The following is a 22,678-nucleotide window of genomic DNA, read 5'->3' on the forward strand; positions in this document are numbered from 1 at the left end:
CGTATTTTGAACGGCGAAACCGCTTGCCGCAGCATCAAATTCGCTGATGTAATGGCCCGTTTTAAGTTAGGAAAACCCCTCTCTGTCACTCACATGACGTTGCCGAAGTCAACCTCGTTACGTCGTGTAATCGCAATCAAAACGTTTCGAGAACGTTCTGTATGTTCTGTATGTCGCATTTCGTAGCATACACTATATACGACCTCCTAACCCCCTCTTGGGTGAAAGAGCTTCGCGATATTCTTCGGGAGGCTGTGAGAGAGCAAAAACAGCGCGCTCATCAAAACGTAAACAAGCCGGTAATCTAATCACCTTGTGCTAAGGGCGAAAACGATGAACGTGGATTGGACCGCCACCCTACGGAGCGCGGAATAACCGATTTTCGGCTGTAAATTCAAAGCCGCTAGCGTGGCGTTTAAACCTGAGTTTTACTCGAACACCTTGCTCCCAAACTCTTTGCGACTTTCTCGGTCTCTTTTTCATCTTTTCGCGTGTTTCCAGGGATTTTCTCGGGGGCCCTTTCTTGCTTTTTTTTCTCATGCGATGCGAGGCCGTGTCGAGCTCTGATAGTGGCCTTGAGCGCGTAGTATTTCTCTTGTCCCCGAAGTATTAACTGAAATTCTTTGTCTGAGATATGCCCGTTTTGTAGAGCTTTAGAGACTTGCTCGCTGATCGAGTTTTTCTTACTCTCCGCTAAAACCATCGTGTCTTCGTGTTTAGCCACCTTGCTTGTAAGATCTCTAGAGACTATCCCTGCGCTTACGCCCATGACACCGATCACCCCAGCGATCCCTGCCAGCGGACCGCCGATCACAACCCCTATCCTACTCAGAGACTCCTACGCCGGCGCTGGAAAGCGCCCCTCCAGCGATGCCGGATACCACAGGCACAGCATGGGTAACTGCAAAGGCGCGCTTATACTTTTTCCGCACCTGTCGATGATGCGTTATCTCGTTGTCTAGAACCGCCTGAGTGTCACATATTTTCTGAAGTCGGTAGCTTTGCACGTCGCCGCCGCTGTGCATACTGGGAAGCGAGGGGTATATGGCAGCACCGCTAACTTCGCTATTTTCCATTTTGTTATGCCGGAACTAGGCTAGTACAAGGCAAACAGGCTTGCCCTTAAAGTCCACCCGTCTACCGTAGTTATCCCTGATCCATATTTGGATACTCGAGAAAAACTTAGAGAAGTTGCTGCGACACAAACGGGGATGTCGGGTCAATAGACGACTTTCTCGTGCGGTCTCCCGCGGGTTTCTAGGCAAGCGAGAACGTTTGAAGGCTCAAACTTATCGGCCGCGCAAAGATGAGAGTCTGTTCGCCTTTGGTGAGCACAGTATGTAGGATCACCATTGTATTGAACACAGCCCACCTTCTTGTTTAATAGGACTGAGCATGGATTGGGAAGGCTTGCGGATGCTGGACGCGGAGGCGAAAGAGGGCGAAGAGGCGAAAAAGGAGAGAACGTTTGAAGGCTCGCCTAAGGAGAGCCATTTTGTGCGATCTACGATATCGCGGCAGATGTAGAGGGCCTCTATTTTCGCCAAAGCAAACTTAAGTGGGGGTTCCCCCAAGGGCAGTACGAGGCCCCGCTCCCCCAACTGATTGTCTTTAGCCTCTAGGCCAAATAGTGCGCAAAGCTCGGCATTCAGGAACGCAATGCCATTGGACATAAACGCAATTTCCCCGGTGAGGGGATCCAGCTTCGCGGTCAGAATCTTGCTTTCAGCGCGGTTGATCGTTTCCACTATGAACTCGGCCGTGTGGCGAGCACTGCCGGTGCGCCACGAAGCGTGGGCGCCTTATCGGCCGCTCGAAGTAGAGCGTCTGTTCGCCTTTGGTGAGCACAGTATGAAGGATCACAATTGTATTGAACACAGCCCGCCTTCGTGTTTAATAGGACTGAGCATGGATTGGGAAGGCTGGTGGATGCTGGACGAGGAGGCGAAAGAGGCGAAAAAGGCGGCAACTGCGGCGGGAGCCTCTATAGCCGAACATATCAAACACGCTATAGCCGAACATATCAAACACGCTATAGCCGAACAAATCAAACACGCAAAATCCGGTTTCCCTAGGTCTCTCACCCTCGGGCAAAAGCTACTCTACGCCGTGCCCGCGACCCCCGTGGAGAGCATGGCCTTAGACATCACCCCACTACTCACGCAGCTAGAAATACACGTGGCTGAGGACAAATCATTCACGACTAGGGTCCAAGACATATTCAAACAGACAGTGATCACGCACAAGTCCGCCAAGGAGTCTCGCCGGTGGCTATCGGAGCCTTCCTATGGGTGCTGGCCACAGCAACTCAACTTTAGGGTCTGGTGCGCAACCGCCGGATACGGGATGTCCCTAACCGACCCCGTTTTCGACACGCTCCCCTCTGTCATCAGGGGATTTCTAAGGTTTTACGTCTACTTTACCACCCGGAGGATACTCTACGAGCTCGGCGCCCCCCTGCCTGGCGACAGCCCGTTCACGCAAAAAGGTAACCCCTACAAGAAAGCCGCTTTCGAGCGTCTATGTATAGAGTTCGGTTTGCCGCGTGAGCCGGACTTCCGATGGAAAGGCGGGCGGAACCACGGGCTAGGCGATGTGTTTGTGTTCTATCCGGGGGAGGGGGTATCGCAACGTGCACGTGATCCGTGGCTACGACACGGCGGCGGACGAGTACCCGAGCCACCTCAATCTGTTTAGCGACGAAGGTGGGACGTGCAATAGTGGGAAGCAGATGGGTTTCTTACGCATCGACGACCACGGGGGCGTGCAATATAGCTGCTCTGCGCCTCCCAAAGGTGAGGGGTTGACAAAAGCAGGGCTAGGAAGACTCGATCGCTTGGTCGAGGCGTTCGGCTACACAGTGCTTGGCACGCCGGTAAACGTCCGTTCCTCTATCGCGGGGGCCGGTGGACCGAGTCATGGAGGCGCAGGCGGAGTTCACGAAGCTGCTTGAAGACGTGATCATAGAAAACGACAACGCTCAAAGCGTGAAGGTACGAGTTAGCCGTGCAGGAGGCTAAGGTGAGACTAAGTCTTGCGGTCGCATAAGGAGTGTGGCTGATGCCGAGCGATCTGGTGATAAATACGCAAAGTGTCGTGGGCTACAACAATAAACTGCAGAAAACCACAGACTCAATGACGCTCGGAGCTAACGCGATCAACACCGAAACAAAGCCAGTCGGTGCTCATAACATGGCCGGTGGGCATCCTAGGGTGCAACACGTGACCAAGGACCGCGAGGTGCGAAGCAAGGCCGTAGTGCACGCAGAGGGCGCGGCGCCTGTCCTTTTTTCGCGAACAACATCGCCCGGACCGAGCGAAAAAATGACCGCACCACCCTCAAGGCGGGGTTGTCGGCACTCACGGGGGCCGCGGCGTATTATGTTCCGATGATTGCTTTGCATTCGAAGAACCAAGAACGCGGCTACGGCTAGAATGAGCAGCAACGCATTTTCGCCAAGGAATTTAACCGCTTCTCATGCAGCCTTAAACGCGATGCTGCCTACTAGCCCAGGGAGAAGCTCGCCTAGCTTTTTCCCGATAGCCTTAAGCCCGTTTTCGACCCCTCTGGCCACGGAGGAGAGCGACTTGCCGAGCGACGTCACAATGGCCGCGATCGTCGTCGCTACGGCAAACCCGATAGCGGTGACAGTAAAGCCGTACTTTTTGAAGACGGCTTTGATGCGCGCTTTGAGCGGCTTTTGGTTCTCGAGCTCTCGGTTTTCGCGTTCTAGTTCGTCAATCTCGGATAGCCTTTCCTCGTTGCGCTCACGGGCCTTTTGGAGGCGACTATCTGACGTGTTAGGGTCGTCGATGGTCTCCCTGCCTGTGGTTACCACCCCTTGTAGCTCTTGGACTCGTTCTTAGTTCTCCTGGATAACCGCGTCTATCTCTGCCATAGACCCCATCGCCAGCTTGAAGCCTTTCAACTTCGCAACGTCCTGTCGAACGTCCATGTTCTCATTAAACAGCTTTCTTGTTTTAGTCCAACCTCCTTTGCCGAGGTTGCGAAGCTGTATTAGCGTCTTTCCCCTCTCGTCTGACTGGAACCGTATCAGATTCTCGTTAAGGTCTGGGTATTTCTCCCTGACGGACTGGATACCGAGTCTTGTCGCTGCACCCTCTGTGGTGAACGAGGTTTCAGCGGTAGTTTGCGTCCGGCCTCGTCGTCCCTGTCTTTGGCGGACGCACCCGGCAAGGTATCGTCAATGTCAACGTCAACATCAGCCATGATGCGTAAATCATGCCACGCTATATTAGACATGTCTAACAGTTCGCACCATAGTCACGTGACGTCATACTACTAGGAATGTCAGTCTGCGATAAACTTGACCCCCAACGACCACCCAGAACTCCTCTGGGGTTAAAAGACGAGAGAACTGTCCACCGGGCCACTCTCAACCCGTTGTACTGTCGAGTTGCCTGCTATATGTTTTTATTAAAGTAAATCACGTATAAGTACCAAAAAGTGAACATTTAACAACGACGAATACGATATTCTCAGTGCATAACGAGTTACCTGCTGTACTGCCGAGTTGCCTGCTATATGTTTTTATTAAAGTAAATCACGCACAATTACCAAAAAGTGAACATTTAACAACGACGAATACGATATTCCCAGCGCATAACGAGTTACCTGCTGTACTGTCGAGTTGCCTGCTATATGTTTTTATTAAAGTAAATCACGTACAAATACCAAAAAGTGAACATTTAACAACGACGAATACGATATTCCCAGTGCATAACGAGTTACCTGCTGTACTGTCGGGTTGCCTGCTATATGTTTTTATTAAAGTAAATCACGTATAAGTACCAAAACGTGAACATTTAACAACGACGAATACGATATTCCCAGCGGATAACGAGTTACCTGCTGTACTGTAGAGTTGCCTGCTGTATGTTTTTATTAAAGTAAATCACGCACAATTACCAAAAAGTGAATATTTAACAACGGAGAATACGATATTCCCAGCGCATAACGAGTTACCTGCTGTACTGTAGAGTTGCCTGCTATATGTTTTTATTAAAGTAAATCACGTGCAAATTCCAAAAAAGTGACGCTTGACTGACGACGAATACGATATTCCCAGCGCATAACGAGGTACCTGCTGTACTGTAGAGTTGCCTGCTATATGTTTTTATTAAAGTAAATCACGTGCAAATTCCAAAAAAGTGAAGCTTGACTGACGACGAATACGATATTCCCAGCGCATAACGAGGTACCTGTTGTACTGTCGAGTTGCCTGCTATATGTTTTTATTAAAGTAAATCATGTACAAATACGAAAAAGTGAAGCTTCAATAACGACGAATACGATATTCCCAGCGCATAACGAGGTACCTGCTGCACTGTCGAGTTGCCTGCTATATGTTTTTATTAAAGTAAATCATGTACTGGAAACACAAAAAAGGGAAGCTTCAAAAACGACGAATACGATATTCCCAGCGCATAACGAGTTACCTGCTGTACTGTCGAGTTGCCTGCTATATGTTTTTATTAAAGTAAATCACGTATAAATACCAAAAAGTGAACATTTAACAACGACGAATACGATATTCCCAGCGCATAACGAGTTACCTGCTGTACTGTAGAGTTGCCTGCTATATGTTTTTATTAAAGTAAATCACGCACAATTACCAAAAAGTGAACATTTAACAACGACGAATACGATATTCCCAGCGCATAACGAGGTACCTGTTGTACTGTCGAGTTGCCTGCTATATGTTTTTATTAAAGTAAATCATGTACAAATACGAAAAAGTGAAGCTTCAATAACGACGAATACGATATTCTTAGCGCATAACGAGTTACCTGCTGTACTGTCGAGTTGCCTGCTATATGTTTTTTCAGAGTAAATCACTTACAAATGCCTAAAAAGTGAAGCTTGAACAACGGAGAATACGATATTCCCAGTGCATAACGAGTTACCTGCTGTACTGTCGAGTTGCCTGCTATATGTTTTTATTAAAGTAAATCACGTATAAGTACCAAAAAGTGAACATTTAACAACGACGAATACGATATTCCCAGCGCATAACGAGTTACCTGCTGTACTGTCGAGTTGCCTGCTATATGTTTTTATTAAAGTAAGTCACGTACAAATTCCAAAAAAAGTGAAGCTTGAATGACGACGAATACGATATTCCCAGCGCATAACGAGGTACCTGTTGTACTGTCGAGTTGCCTGCTATATGTTTTTATTAAAGTAAATCATGTACAAATACGAAAAAGTGAACATTTAACAACGACGAATACGATATTCCCAGCGCATAACGAGTTACCTGCTGTACTGTAGAGTTGCCTGCTATATGTTTTTATTAAAGTAAATCACGCACAATTACCAAAAAGTGAACATTTAACAACGACGAATACGATATTCACAGTATGTAACGAGTTAGCTGCTGTACTATTGAGTTGCCTGCTATATGTTTTTAATAAATATAAACACGTACAAATGCCAAAAAGTGAAGCTGTAACAACAACGAATACAATATTCCCAGTGTATAACGAATTAGCTGCTGTACTGTCGAGTTGCCTGTGATATTACACAAATCATCACATTTGAGTTGCCTGCTAACTTCACTGAGTTGCCTGCTGAGTTGCCTGCCAGCTTTACTATGGTTACGGCCCAACTTAGCAACGGACATGAAAAAGCTAGACAGACCAAATACGAGAAAGCCACGAACTGAGAGAGGATCTTCAATTGTAAAAGTCCGAATACGGTTCCAGTACCAGAAAGATTGAGAATTGAAAGCTGTTCTCACGTCACTAACCGTTAAAATGGTGTACGCCGAAAATCAAATGACGTTCCTGAAAACAGAAAAAAAGGGAAATGGTGTTAGGACCACATAATTTAAAGTCTTCTCTTGACGTCGATTAAAACTTTTTATTTCGTGAGGAGAACAAGAAGTTAACATTCTCCCAAGTTTGAGATGTGCATCTTTTTTAGTTTAATTAGGTAGCGTATGGTACTTACTTTCATTGATGAGTGAAAATGTTTAAATCTCTTCCACGTTTCATCTCTTTTCCTCATTTTGCAGTTAACTTATACCGTTCCAAAACTGGGTGCTGCTTTTATTTCTTTACCAAGGATTTTAGACATCACCTTTTGCAAGGTTGTTGTGTGATAGCCACACACTGCATGCACATCTGCTCAATGCTCAAATGTTAGCTCAAATGGCCGTTTACTCGTTACACGTTACCAGGTCTTCTCTTCGCTCTTCGTGCAAGGGAGGCTTGAAAATTCCCGCCAAAAGTACCCTGGCAAGGGCGGGAGGAACAAACATGAAAACTCCTCACAATTTGCTGAAATGTGCCTTGTCGAGGTCGAGGATCTCTGCGCGATTTTTCTTGTCGTTACGTTGCCTATTCGTGGTTTTGCGTGATTTTGTGGTTTTATCTACAGAAATTTAGATTTGCAAATTTTGCTTGGGGGGGGGGGGGGGGGAGGGGCAAAGGGGAATTGAGAACTGCTGTTGAATGGTAGACTACGGTCGCTTCTCTTTGCTCGTTTCAAAAATTAAATCCTATGAAGTTTCAGGATAATTAAATGGTTAAAATAGAACTGTAAAGACAGGGGCAAGAAAAAGAACAACTAAGAAATCAACTGTTTTACGACTCCTGGATGATAAACGTAAACAACATATTGTGAACTCCGTAAAATGTATGCCGGCTAGGCTGCGCTGTCACGCAATCTTTAAATCTGTTTATCGAACAAAGAAGGAAATATTTGCTGAAAACCGCTTTCATTTTGCCGCTAAGGCGCGTCAGTGCCATCCCATCCTATATGCTATATATTTCTATGACATGATAAACACACTCGATATTCGAGCTACATCTCTTGCTCTAAAGTGCCACAATCCTGGCCGCTATCTCGACTGCAGGCATTGCATTCGTGCCTCGCCTTCCGAAAACCGACTGACCAAATTTGGTGCGAGTTATTTGGGAAGGGGTTTTCATTTGTTTTAGACGGCTTCCGATTGGTCGCCCTATTGTTCTGTCGATGGCTCGATTGTCGTAATTTCTGTATCTGTTGTTCTTTGCATGCCAGAGGGGGCGGCTAGCCGAGTTTGGATTGTGTGAGCCGTGCTGGTTTTTGCAGGCTAACTGGTTATCATCTCGCATAAAGTAGATTCCACACAGTTGGTAAACGCTCGCACAATGTCTGACCACGAGAGAGAAAAAGAAGTAGAAGCCATCGATGATTCTAGTGAGCACGAATCAGACGAAGAGCGTATTGAGGACGCCGGTAAAGCACAGGACGATGTCTCCGAATCTGAGAGCGAATCGGACCAAGATGGAGCTCTCAAGAATGGAACCTCTGATAACATTGGCAACGATGATGAGCAAAGGATCTCGGAAGATGAACAAGACGTTGATAAATCTAAAGAGAGTGAGGAAGTCGCGGATAAAGGCAGTGGGTCTGAGACGGAGAGCGGTAGTGAGTCGGACTCAGAGACAGAGAGTGAGACGGAGTCCGAAACTGATTCAAGTGATAGCGAATCGTGAGTATATCTTGGATTGTTTAGTTTTGTGCCCCATTTGAATTGAGCTGTTTGCAGTTAGATTATAATAGTTTCGCATTATGGAACTTCTTAAGTTTCATTTTTACGCTTTATTGCGTTCTCTAGAAATCCATGGCCGATTATTTTGTTCTGGGGCTAAAGATGTTTCGGTCCGATCTTACAGTAATTCAAATTTTACGCCTCATAAGTTGGCTCAGCTATCATTCGACTGTGCCTGGTACGAATCTATAATCTGCTGAAAATCTGCATTATGTTTTGTCACGCATACTTTGGATATTCCATCGTTAGTCGAATATTTGATGCTATTTAACCCCCTAACCATGCAGAATTTGCATCGTTAACTTATTATGACTTCAGCAAAAGATCTGCATAATATACCACTAACTTTATTGGGAAGTCTACTCCGTTATATATTTATAACCCACAGTGATAAGCTAAAACCTCCTGTTGTTTAATCTTGTGTTTGGATCAGATTTGAAATAGGGTTTTGGGAGCGGGTTTTGTAAAGGCTGGCTAGCTCTATTCTAATAATTCTACAATCGAGGAACCCCCGATTTCCTGTGCTTGTACCACTTCTTATGGCCGGAAAGGCGTCATTGATTTATCGAGAGATTTTAGGCCTGGTGTATATATGTCTGCTCACAAGCCGATCAGTAATGATGAATGGACGGCTATAGTAGAGGTTAAAAACTCCCATGCTCTTTATTGTATAGTAAGGTATTCAAATATAGGTGTCGCTGTCTCTTGTCGCTTTTGTAAAGTAATAAGAAACGTGGAGTATTGCTATGTTGAAAAGGGTTGCCGTGAACCTTCAACCTTTTTTAAATAGATTAAAAATCAAGTTTATTTTTACGGGGAATATTAAAACTACAAAGGAATACCAGCCAGATGTTACTAAAATCAGTTAAGCACTAAAATAAATGCCAATTCTGTGTAAGGGTTGAAAATTTAATATAATCCTATGAAACGTGAGATTTAAGGCGATAATTTAGACATTTAACAGATTTCAATTCACTTAAACTGAAATATAGTTATCACATGTGAATGAAGTGATGTCGTAGATTTATTTTAAATCAGGAGTAATACTATAAATAGTCCTCGCATTGGCAGGATTTGGTATCTAGGGAGATAAGTATGTGCAATCTTTATAATAACCTTTGCAAGGCAATGCATTCCACTCTTCTGATAAGAGTTTTGATTCTGGAAAAGCTCCCTAGAAACATCAGATAGAGCACTTGTGATGATGCAAAGCATGTATGCTGCTCAAAGCTGGGGAGGGGGGGTGGAGGGGTATGAGCTGGGGGGCTTGGGGGAGGCAGATATCCTTAGATTCCAAACTTTAATTTATTTTACTTTGATTTAATTTATTGTTTTATCAATTCTTACTGTAGTATAAGGTTTTGTAGAGTTGATGCAGTGATCTCTTTATATTTATTAAGTGCCAAGAATGTGTCATCTTCCTCAACATAGCTATATACTAATTACACAAAAATACTGGAAGAGGATCTCTGATCTAATTTTCTGAATGTTATATCTTATAGTGATTGATGTCAAGATAGCAGTGAGTGCTTACTACCATTGATGTTCACTCAAATTTGCTTTAAAATAAGGTTCAAACTAGTTATACTTGTTTGAAATGGTAAAATGCAGGCAGTTGTTAAAAACTGAAATTTCTGCCCTGAAAAGCATCCAGTATTTGCATTGAATCCTCTAAGTGTAAGATTTTTGGTAGGGAAAGATTAAAGATTTTACTAATGCAATTTGGGAGTAATTCAGGTTTTTCTACTTGTTATATATTTTATGGATGTATTAGCAAGCAGCTTCCCGCAAGTACTTTAGACTGTCACTTTCACTGTAACTGTAGGTCAAATATTTGTTCATTTTTTACTTTAAGAATAATCATTGCACCAACCTTTTTACAATTATTATAGCATGTATTACTTACACTTGAACACTCAACACTTTTCCCTCACAAATAGTTGTTGTGATTTACTCAGTAAATTATTTATTGATAATAGTGTCTTGTACCACCACAATGAATTTGTTATCTTAGTTTTGGAAGGCAGTGGGGGATGGAGAAACAAAAAAAAGGGAAATTAAATCTGGCAACAAAATTTTGTAGAATGCTTCTTTGCATTTTATTATAGCTCCCTAAAAATTATCAATAATGGTAATCAAAAGAAATAACTCTTTATTAAAGCCGCATTGTTACCAGTTTACTTCCGGAGGTCCGTCGGAAACCTCAACTGTCAAAAGACAAAAGAATCTATTAGAATCCGCACTATAAAATGGTCCATCCGCTCTAAATTATCAGTCAAATCCTCGAAGAAACTTCCAAAATAAACACTGCTTTTAAAATTTTGAAATATTTTTTGCAGTTTCCATTAAAAATCATCAAAAATCACCGGAAGTAAACTGGTGACAATGCGGCTTTAACAACTTAATGACAAAAACCACTAATTTATACTACCAATCAAATGAGTTGATAATGGATACCATGGCTGACAATTTATAATGTGCATAATTTATCAGAATACAACACTTGCACCTAATCTCTCTTTCTGATTAGTTGTTAGCTATAGTAAATACAGTAAGAGCACATACCATGGGATTCGTCATTCACACAATCCTTGCAGGTTCACTTAAAGCAAAAAAAGACAAAAAACTTTGATCCAAGTTTGCAAAATTTTGCTCTCAACTTTTAAACTTTTAAAGATATTGCTAAAAAAACTTTAATTGTGCAATAATACCATATGCTCTATTTCCAATGTTGTGGTTGCTGTCAAACTAACCTCCCCATATTTGGGATCACAGAAATAGCTGGTTGTAGATCAAATAGGCTGAAACATGACTTAATGACTTCAAAATTGCACCATACTGTATATGGGTAAAACAAAAATTAGACATTTATATGCAAATCATTGTAATTATTTAAAGTATTTGTTAATTCTGAAATGACAGATAGGGCTATATTGCCTGTTAATGCGTCTGAATGTGATAAGGAATTGAGACTCTTGACCTTTCTAAATCACCGACTGAGCCAGCAGATTATAAAGCTTCTAGCAAAATATGTGAAATATATTATATGACACCTAAATAAAAAAGCTGCTACTTAAGTATCACCTATAAGGACCTTATTGCACTTTCTTTTATTGGCAAAAAAAATTGCACGAAAATAAAAAAAATATTTGGATAAAGAAAATTTGGATGTGGTAAAATTTACTTGGTACACACGTCTATCTCGTCCTCTTATTCATCATCGTCAATGGGAGAAAGTAATGCCTTCCTTGTTCATAAGGTAGATATATATCAGTGTAGAGCGATGTATAAGCTAAGGTGCCATTCTGAGCGTTAGTTAAGCCTGATGCACACTGGAAATATAATGACATAACAAGATAGGCGCGCGCATTCTTATGTCCTTATTTTCAAGTGTGAAGGGTGCGGCTTATGGCAATAACGTCGACATAAAAACGTGGAGATAACGACATAAAAGAAAAAACATGTTTTTTCCCTTATGCCATTATGTCAAATTCTTATGTAATTATGTCGTTATATCGCCAGTGTGCATCAGGCCTTACAGGGAAAGCATGGGGTTGAGTTGGACATAAATTTAGCCAACGCATGTATGTATTTGTTGGTTTTAGATATTCAAATGTTAAATATGCAGAACATTATGCACCCCACTAGAGTTTTGATGATTAAAGCGCATTTCAATTCTACATATTTTGCTTGATTTTATTTTCCGTAAAATCGAGAAAATAAAGTGATATAAGAAAATTGCGAAATCGCGAAATAAAATGTCGCAAAATATAGGCATCTTTGACATCGCTAAGTAAATATGTAGGGTTTATATCCTAACTTCGGGTGTTTTTCTGTGTATGTGTTTGTCTGTTCGTACTTTGCTATTCGATTTTTTTTCGATTAACTTTGATTTTCTGAACTGATCCGCCTAGATTAGTTTTTAACTATCTCAGGTAGTGCTGATCAATATATCCAATGTCTATAATTGTTGTTTAAAATTAATGAAATTTCGTCTATTTGGGCCCTTTGACTGCATTAGAAAGAAACATTCAAAATAACGTTTAATTGATGATTGATTGAGTTTAACACCCTCGTGTAGACAGCGCAATATCTGTTTTCGCGTTCGCATGTACAACGACGCAGCGTTCTTATTATTGTCGATCTGCTGCTCCAGCTATGGTTTTCCAACATTGTTTTACTCTCTATCATGATTTTATGGTTTTTTTTTGAACCTGAAAAATTTATTTTCCCGTTTTTTTTATTTCAGGGATAGCAAGAAGGTAGGAAAAATCAATGTAGAAGAACTTCCTAAACTTGGTACTGCCGCTTCCTTCAAGTCGCGCTTTGAGCAAAAAGCGGAAGAAGACGCCAAGGTAAAAACGTCAGTTCAAAAGGTTGAAGTCCAATCGGGAAAAGCCCGGATGCATCGACAGATCTTCGAGCAAAAGATGAAAGATGACGCGAAGGTCAAAACCTCCGCTCCAAGGATCGAGGTCGATGGCGAAGAAGTAAACTTGTCGGGGAAGGCACTTTCTCACAGGGCGATGTTCGAGAAGAAAGCAGTTGAACATGCTCAAGTGTCTCCATCAATGCCAAGAAAATTCGAAGATACAGAGTTTTCCGTTAAAGCCCGATCCCAGAGAGAGTTGTTTGAAAGGAAGGCAGAGGAACAGGCAGGGACTTCTCCTACTCCACAGAGAAAGTTTGATGTCGAGTTTTCAGTCAAGGCAAAATCTCATCGTGAAATATTTGAACAGAAGGCTGCAGAAGCATCAGCCACAAAAGCTGCAGGAAGAAAGCTTATAGAGGAAGAGCAAGTGTCTGATGAATTTTCAGGACGTGCCAAGTCACACAGGGCTTTATTCGAAAAACGGATAGCAGAGGAAAAAGAGGTGAAAACGAGTAAAGGGGTGGAGGAAGAAATAGCCCCAAAGAGGGGGACTGCTATTTCTGCTGTGAAATTCTTCGAGCAAAAACAGAAGGAGGAGTTTAAAAAAGAAGAAACAGACTACTTAGATGTGTTTAAGAAAGGAGGTACAACAAAAGACAAAATTGAGAAAAAAGATAAGAAGAAACATCACAAAAAGCACAAGGACAAAGAGCACAAGGAGCACCATCATAAGAAGAAGCGATCCCACTCAAAGACGTCCTCCACGACCGACGAGGAGAAAGAGAGGAAGAAGTCCGAGACAAAAAACAAGGATAGTGAGGACGAGGAGAAGGAAAGAAAAAAGTCTGAAACCAAGGAGGAAGATAGTAAAGAGGAGAGAGAGAGGGAACTACAAGAAGAGGAAGAGAGAGATAGGCTGGAGGAGGAACAGGATCGCTTAGATGAAGAACGAGAACGCGAAGAAGAAGACGCAAGAAGGAGAGAGGAGGAAGAAGAGGAGGAAAGAAGGAGGGAAGAGGAAGAAGAAGAGGAAATACGCAAGGAGGAGGAGGAACGAAGGAGAGAAGCAGAGGAAGAGGAGGAAAGACGGAGGGAGGAAGAGGAACGAAGGGAAGAGGAAGAAAGAAAAAGAGAAGAAGAAGAAAGAAAGCAAAGAGAAGAGGAAGAAAAAAAAAGAGAAGAAGAAGAAAGAAAGCAAAGAGAAGAGGAAGAAAGAAAACAAAAGGAAAAAGAGGAAGAAAAGAAGCGAAAGGAGGAGGAAAGAAAACACAAGGAAGAAGAAGAGAAAAAGACAGAGGAATCCTATGACGACTCCTGGCGAGGAAGAAGAGCGCGAAGAAAAGCTGAAGAAGAACGGAAGGAGCGGGAAAGAAGAGAAAGGCTTGAAAAGAAACATTCAGAGCCTGAAAAAAAGACAGAGGAACCTCCAAAAGTCGTAGTCGAACCGACAGTAGAGAAAGAACCAGCTGTCAAAGTAGAGTCTGAAAAAACGGAAGAGGAACCTTTGGATGACGAAGCGAAAAGAGAAAAGGCACGGCAGGAACGAGCGGCAAAGAGAGCTGAAAGGCGGGCGCGCTTACGAGAAGCAACTAGTGAAGAATCAGGAGACAAAGGTCAATCAGATTCTAGCGATCGCAGCTCGCGTAGACACGAAGAATCCGACACATCGTCCAGCAAGGATACGGAGGATGGTGGGGACGACTCGTTTGCAAGGAGAAGAGCAGAGCGGCGAGCTCGTCTGGAGCGCAAGAGACAAGAAGCAGAAGCCGAGAAGAATGGAACGTCAATAAGCACGACTAGCGAGACTACCAACGGCGACGAGTCTCGGTAGGTCCCTTGCACTTCTCACCTTGATCAGAAATAATCCTTTCTGGATACACGGTGGCAAATGCAAATTTTAAATGACTTATTTATCAACGGCTTGTCTGGCATATAAATTATGTGAAGGTCCTGTCTCCAAGAGAAATAAATCTTTATTTAAGGCTTTGTAAAACAAACGGTTATTATTTACATAGATTCTGCGGCGGTTTATTGTTAGGGAAAAAGAAAGTATGTGAGCTCTTTATTGCGTTACGGAAGTTTCTTGAAAACTTTAGATGTCTGTTGGGGGTTCAAATGGCGTGGAGACATGAGATTCCCCTGAAAAACGCACCACAGGAATCCCACATTTCTTAAATAAGCATGCACCTGTTCCCAGTCCCCCATCGCTGTATTAACCAGAACCGGAAGTCTGTGCGTTTCTGTGTTTATGTTTCCGGTATTTTTCCGGCACACCCCCTATACATGCATGATATCAACAGTATCAAATGTACGCGTGTACTATCTCGTAGAGAATGTTAGTTAAAGCTGTTTCGGCAGAGAGTCCTTGACAGAGTACTTCTTGGGCTCACAAGTTTGGTTTTTACGCTCAAGTGTTATTGATTGCTGATTCCAAATAGCTGAAGCAATGTAAGTAGGTCTTGCTGAACACGGTACTGTAGGTCAAGAGACCAAGCAAGATTATTCACCCCGTGTTGTACTTACGGCGAGTTTTTATTTTATCTTTTGATATGCAAACGTTTGTTTACAAGCACTTTATTTTGAGGCAATAGTGTAGCACAGGAATAAAAATTCCTTCGCAAATAATTCTAGATCTCTCTGTGGTTTACCCGCCATTAAATAATTAATTATTTTATGTTAATGAAAGTGAAAAAATCGCTTGTCGATGTTTTCATAATCGTCATACCAAAGCAATAAATATAAATGTTTCGTTAGCAACTTTATAACTCGGATATATATCAATCATTTTACATTTATTTGAACCTTGCTATTAACATTTCCATCAGTTGATTGTGTCCCTCTTGATGTGCTAATGAATTGCTCTTCAATCTTCTGAAGACCCCCTCGTAGCGGTCCGACCCAATAATCTCAAACTGACGCACGAGATATCATTCAAATAGAATTGCTGAATTCCCTCAAATATTTGTAGCTACTATTAGTCCACTAAGCTGAGAGAATTCGTGTGATAACAGCCAATCCCAGGTGTTTCCACTCTTAATAATTCATTATCTTTGTTTGAGTGCTGACTTGTTTGGATATTCTAAGCGTTTCAGGATCGCCAGCTTTCCCCGGGGAGAAGCTTATAGCGGCCTTTGTTATAAACGCTAGGGTACCTTAATGAGCGCTCATTTATTCTAGGTCTGCTCGACGGCGCGCAGCAAGATCACACCAGGAAGACTCAACCACTTCAGAAGAAGAGTCCCAGCAATCTAACTACACCGCTTCTGTCAAGGCAAGGTTTGAGAGAAAAGCCAATACGGAATTCACTAAAGAAGAGTCCGAATCTCGCAGTGAACAGACTTCTGCGGCCTCATCCATGGACGAGGGTGATACTAATTACAGCTCCAGGCGGGCTGGCCGAACGCGGGACGAGACTGATCGTGCTACTCCGAGAGCGAAAGCGGACGATGGCCCTTTCCACTTGAAGAGCCGAAACAAGCTCGATACCAAGTCAAGCGATGATAGCAAGCCAGGGTCAGGGTCGGCCTCGCCGGTAAGTCGTCAAAACTCAAACGTTAGCAAGTGGATGTAAAACGTGTATGAATTTGTTTTGCTAAGCTTGAGTGGTTATATCGCTATTGTTTGCCTTGCGGGTTTGAAATATGACTATTCTAGATTTCGCTGTTTTTCTGTCTGTGTCGCTGAACTCTCACGAATTCCAATAGAAACCTCGTTACTCACTAGAAAATGACTCTTTCGCGTGCAGCCACGGTACAAGGAGTGGCCTGTAGTGCAGATCATTGAAGGGACGTGTTTTGTCTCCATGGAACAATGAATTTTATTTGAATTTTTCGGTCTAAAAGTCCAAGAAATTGTATCTTTAATTACAGCTTTCTCCTTCAGATAGCAATCAGCCGCTAACTTTTTATCGTCTTGAACTTAACTAACAATCTGTTGTATTGCGTTAACCCAGCTCATATTTTTTTAAATCACAGAGTTGAAGATGTTACTGTGCTAGAACTGTATTTGGTTTTGGTGACATTTCCAGTGTTAGCCCTTTCCTTGGTTCTTTTTTATTAATTATTATTTTTAAACCAGTTTCATGTGTTCAGGATGTAAGTCTGGCATTTATCACCGGCATAATAATTTTACTCTATGTTTATTTTTTTATCATAGAAGATTAAAGAAAAGACGATGCCATTCGGCACTGTTTATTTGATAACAGCACTTAAAAATGGAAAAATGAGATTCCTTAATTTTTTGTATCATAAGAGCCGCTTCAGGGTTCGAGGAGGTTCAGGGATTTCGAGAATTTTAGCGTTTTTTCCCTCTTGCAACTTTTCCGGAAAAAAAGGAATTAAAAAAATCTATAGTGTCAGCCAACTGCGCAGCCGCACATGGGCTTGAGAACAATTTTCGAATTTCGGACGACCGTGTTACTATAAATTTTCTTGGTGGTTTTCAACATATGGTTTTCAATATATTACCTTTGGTGCCAGATGCGAAGGAACGGACCAGTAGAATAGTGATTGGGAAGGCGAGGGGGAGGGGGGGAGGGCGAAAAATAAATAAAAAAGAAAAAGAGAATTGCGCAAGAAAAAAATATAGAAAAAAAAATGTGCAAACCTGAGGCTACCGAAGTAAAAAAATAGAGTAGACAACAAATTTCCCACCCACCCCTCCCCATTACTATCCTATCTACTATCCCGTCCCTAAGGCGCGACGAAGTTTCTCGCGTTTTCCGCGCATGCCACCGTTCGTCTACTCGTCGGCACTCATTCGTTGCGTTTTTGTCTACTCGTCGGCACTCATTCGTGGCGTTTTCGTTTTGGCAGTGTGGGAACCACTGTAACCTAGGGTACCATAGTATAAACATGCCGATTTTTCCTTTTGCTGTTTAGATATCTAAGGGGAGAAAATAATCACCAACGTATTAAGTTCGATATTTTTGAAACAGTATTCGATTGAAAATAGAAAGCGTAAAAGGAGCGTAAAATTGTTCTTCTTAAAAAGAAACAAATAATTCATAATCCATTTTCATGATTTACCTTTTATTTATTTTTTATAAATAAGGAAATGAGCAAACACAATAAACTCTGTGGAGATAATGTTCCCTGCAGTTATGAAAAAACGTTCCTTGTACTGCTGAAGTTTATATGCATGCTCAGTTAACCAGTGTAAGCCGCGTTCTTAATTATAGCACATGCATTATGTTCTCTCGTCCTTTCAGCGCCTTGGTCGATTCTCGGCCCCCCCACAGGAGAAGTGTGAAGTGTGTAACAAGACGGTTTATCCGATGGAGCGTCTTGCAGCCGACAAGAAAGTCTACCATAAGTTTTGCTTCAAATGCAACGAGTGCAACAACACCCTCAGGTTAGCCAGTCATCAGTTACTTTGTCGATAACTTGTTATATTATAGCAATATTATGTGTCTTGTTATATGCGTAAATCAGATCGTCAGATACAGATACAGGGCCGTAGCAAGGGGTGGGCATGAGGGACCCGTGCCTCCCAATATTTTCGGAAATTATAAGGAAATGACCTGTAGGGGCGTGGCTATGCCCCCACAACTGTTTCTGTAGGGTCCCCCACCCCCCCCCCCCCCCCCCAATGTTTCGAGGCCTGCTTCGGCTCTGCCATACGCACTGACAAAAATCGAGTCAGGTGACATTTCTTAAATTGGAAACGTCTTTTTAGGCAGCCTTTTTGAGATCAGCTGTATATTTAAAGAATTCCACAAAAAGAAATCCACAGTAATTTGTCGCTGGAATTTTAACTCGATAAAATCTGCGTGTGTGTGTGTGTGTGGGTTTTTTTTTTTTGCTATGGTTTATCGTAAATGGAAGCGTTTTGCCGAATTTGGTTTTGTAGCTTACTTTGATAGAGGATATTATTATTTTCCTGACGACGGGATAATTAATATATGTGGTATGTGGTTGATACGTTTATCAACGCTTTACTGGCCAATGTTATATATTAGTTTATAGATCAGTAATAGTATGTTTTTACATTCAAATGATTTCCACTGGTTGTCCGTACTCCTGTCCAAGTGATCCTTTGTTCACGTAATGCTTCTGCCAGCTGATTAATAAGAAATAATACCTATACGTATAACTCTGTCTTCCTTTATACGCGAAGACTAAAGTATGTTCTGGCCGTTCTGATTAATCGCCGTGCTCTGGACTATAACTTATTGGGCGTTGTAAGTTACGGCAACTGTGTAATGGATAAATATCTAATTTTGCATGCATGTTTATGTATTGTTCGTGTAATGGGCGTAAGATGGACTTGATTACATTGGTCCTATACGGCCCAGGATAAAATTCTAACACCCCATGTGTACAGCTTCCTGAGAAGCTTAGCATTAATACTATCTTCCTCGTCGTTTAAAATAAACCGCCAAGTTAAAGTCGATAATCTATCTGTCCAAAAAAAAAACATAATTCTTCGCATGTTTCGTCGCAACCCAGTCGTGAGATCACAATGCGCACATGCGCACTGGGCTCCATAAGCTGCAGCGAATCACTCAAAAATGCTCTTTTCATTTAGTGGCTCGGACAAACCCCGAACATCGGCCCGTCACTGAGCAGGAGGTAGGCACGACGGCGCATGCGCAGACAGGTCACGTGGGTACCTGCCGTATGTCACGTGTCTGTACATCAGCACTTCGTGAACCGTGCATGCCTTGCACGATGCACCGCTGTTCTATTTCTATCAACGCTCAAGTTTGCTTCTATAAAATCTATTTTCGTAAGCGCAATGTCTTCTATATCGGTTATGCCTTGCCTCAAAGTACTTGATTGGGTTTTTATCTCAAATCTGCTTGGATCAGTTTTATCCTCGGAAGAATTTAATGGCTATAATCTTAATTCTTAAACCTTCTATTGGACTTTCATTGGACAAAAATTTCGTATTTTTCGCGCAGTCTGTTGTTCCGTACGTTATCTGAAATGTTACGCACTGCTGTGTCTATATCATTCGTCTTCGTTATTCAGGTCACGCCTTCACGTACTTTTATTGTCGTCTGTCGTACTGTTATTGTAAACATACGCTTATCGTCCGCTCAATGTCCATAGATGTAAGAGCGCGTCTTGATATACTGTAACTTCCTCTCAATAACCTTCAACAACCAATCAGCTCTTCTTGCAATAGAATGGCTATGTGATTGGAATTAACAAGAGCAGTCACACTACAACGCCTATCATGTGGTGGAATTGAACGGCTAGCATTCGCTCATCGAAGTGATCCAGGGCTAGATATTTGGGGGTGGTGGGCTTAGGGTTGAGGGTAGCGTGCAGTTGATTAACCGAGAAGTCCAGCTACCTTCAGTTCTGCACTTTTTTACCTTCATTGTCTGTTTGCGGATCGTAGGGTCTTACAAACTATTGGCTTCAGCGCCTCTATAGATTGCACACCTGTAGACACCAATATTTTCCTCGTCCTCTTTGTTAATTTAAACACGTGTCATTGCTGGGCCCAGACCAATCGATCCATTTCCTCGTCTTTGTCAACCAAACAAGTCTACGCATGGCATCAAATATCCCATACCGCCCCTTTTTGCGCTCGGCATTATGGGACGACATCCAGAATGCCATGCGCAAAGAGAGGTCTGGACTAGTCGTCAGAAACTAGTCAGTAACACTAAATCATCAATGAACTTGCTCCATGGTTGTACTCGGCTTTCACTCTTTCTATCACTCTCTTCTTGGACAGTATGTTACAGTATGAGTACTTATTTTTGACGTCTTATTTCTCTAGACTCGGTAATTACGCCGCCCTGCAAGGAAAGGTTTACTGCAAGCCTCATTTCAAACAGTTATTCAAGGTCAAGGGCAACTATGACGAGGGATTCGGACGAGAACAACACAAGACCCAATGGTCCGCTAAAAGTAACGGGGAAACAAGTGAATCCAGTTAGTAATTGACACTCTGAGCGGCCACAGCAACATTGAGTTTAGGTAGAAAAATAGCAGAAGGGTGCCTTTAACTAACAAAAGGTGCTATTGGAAAACCGTGATTAACCATTTTTTCCCAGCGTGGCCCGCTCGCCCGCACTGTTTCTTCCAGCCGGAAAATCGCGAGTTTTACAATAAAACTGTAAAGTTTAGGTAAGTGCACCCTTAAATAGTTTACCAATTGCTTTGCTAAATGCAAGTCATGTACCATTTTTCTAATATTTCCCGTCCTTTGTAGTAATTAGCAGCCATCAATATTCCTACATTTTTTCTGGAAAATTTTCAGGAGTAAGGGATTTTTAGTTTTATTGAAACGATATATTGTCGCAAAAGCCCTAAATTACTGCAACGATCAAATCCTATTAAGAACAGACTATAGAGTATGGATTACAATAGGGAAAGGGACTTTGGATACTGAATACTGTCAGATTTACGACAGCCAAAGAAGTCATTTAATTTTCCATTTTTCCAATCAAAATATTCCAAACAAGTCTGAACTACTTAGTTATTAGTGAATTGTCAATTTTAAGTCTTGCCTCGTTTCTTGGATCGATATTTTTTTCACAATCTTAGAGATTAACTATTAGTCTCTGATCAATAATGATTAATTGAATGCCATTTCTGTTGCGCAAATTTAATGTAGTAAATGATAATCAAAAGAATAAATTATTCGAGTAGAATCTACAGTGAATGTTTGTGATGTGAAACTTGAAACATTTTCTGTAAATTATAGCTACTGTTAACTGTTAAGTATGTTACATTAGTAACTCTAGATTTAGCAATAAGGATCGTGATTAGTAATCACGTAAGGTATGGTGGACCTCAAAAAGTCAAAAATGGTAAAATCCCCACCATTAGGTCTTCTCGAAGACCTATTTTATATGCCCTTATTCATAACAATTCCTGGCAGGCAATCGTAGTCCATGGTTACATTAAACAACAACCAGAAGCAAAGAAACATGCTGTGTTCGATTATACATAGTTCATTGCGGTCCTTTCTACCTCGTCTTTGACTGAAGTAAAACTGCGTTGCTTGCAATTCCTGCCAAAGTCCCTAATAAATTGTACATGCCAGAAGGAGCATTTTTAAACAAGAAAAGTAATGACACCTTTTTTTACCCCCAAAATATTTTTGATATACTAAGTAGCAGATGATAAACCAATAAAGTCTTATATAAATTGCGTTGTTTTTCTGTGTTTTTTTTTTTTTTTTCAGACAGTAGGATGATGGGAGGGTGTTGGATAGAAGACAATGGAAAGGCTCGCTTATCTACATATAGTGCCGTAGCAAGCCTCGAAATATGGTGGTGGTGGTGGTGGGGGGGGGGGGGGGGGGGGTCACAATACGAAAATATTCGGGGGCACAGCCACGCCCGCTCTGGTCATATCCTTTTGATTTTTTAAAAATGTACGGCCCTGACATGGGCGGCGGCCGGGACACCATGAACGTTTTTTTAAAGTTTGTTTCAAACAGAGAGGTAATTAATTTCTGATAGTTCTGATTGTTCGTATGTACCAAGCAAAATGCGTGACGTAACACCAATACGTACCGTGTCAATTCAAAATGATTGCTTTCCCAAAAGATCATGCATTTTCAAGCCGCTCCTATACAACCATTATTTGCGCGATTTCTATTATTCTTTCCAATTCGTATGAAAGAAACATCCTACATTCGGAGTTTATTGTAGTTCCAGGTTAAATTCAAACCAATTGCGGAATTATTAAGGTTGTCGAAGTTTGGAAAAAAGCGACTGTAGTACAGAAACAAAATGTGAGACTCCTTTAAAATATACTGTAATAAATAAATC

General features: G+C 42.0%; 1 protein-coding gene across 2 annotated transcripts; it reads left to right on the forward strand.

Annotated features, from left to right (window-relative positions):
- Window positions 1–8,027: 8,027 nt before the first annotated feature.
- LOC5522316 (golgin subfamily A member 6-like protein 1) lies at window positions 8,028–22,052 on the forward strand. 2 transcript variants are annotated; one of them, XM_032367533.2, is made up of 6 exons: window positions 8,028–8,504; window positions 12,814–14,763; window positions 16,114–16,468; window positions 18,146–18,288; window positions 19,465–19,508; window positions 20,674–20,882. In XM_032367533.2, the coding sequence occupies exons 1-5, from the start codon at window positions 8,161–8,163 to the stop codon at window positions 19,499–19,501; spliced, it is 2,829 nt and encodes a 942-aa protein (XP_032223424.1). In that variant the 5' UTR covers window positions 8,028–8,160; the 3' UTR covers window positions 19,502–19,508; window positions 20,674–20,882. The 2 variants fall into 2 exon arrangements, with proteins under 2 accessions (XP_032223424.1, XP_001642071.2); XM_001642021.3 differs by lacking the exon at window positions 19,465–19,508 and having other exon boundaries at window positions 20,674–22,052.
- Window positions 22,053–22,678: the final 626 nt, after the last annotated feature.

The sequence above is a fragment of the Nematostella vectensis genome, chromosome 3, assembly GCF_932526225.1.
Source record: "Nematostella vectensis chromosome 3, jaNemVect1.1, whole genome shotgun sequence".
Classification (NCBI taxonomy): Eukaryota; Metazoa; Cnidaria; class Anthozoa; order Actiniaria; family Edwardsiidae; genus Nematostella; species Nematostella vectensis.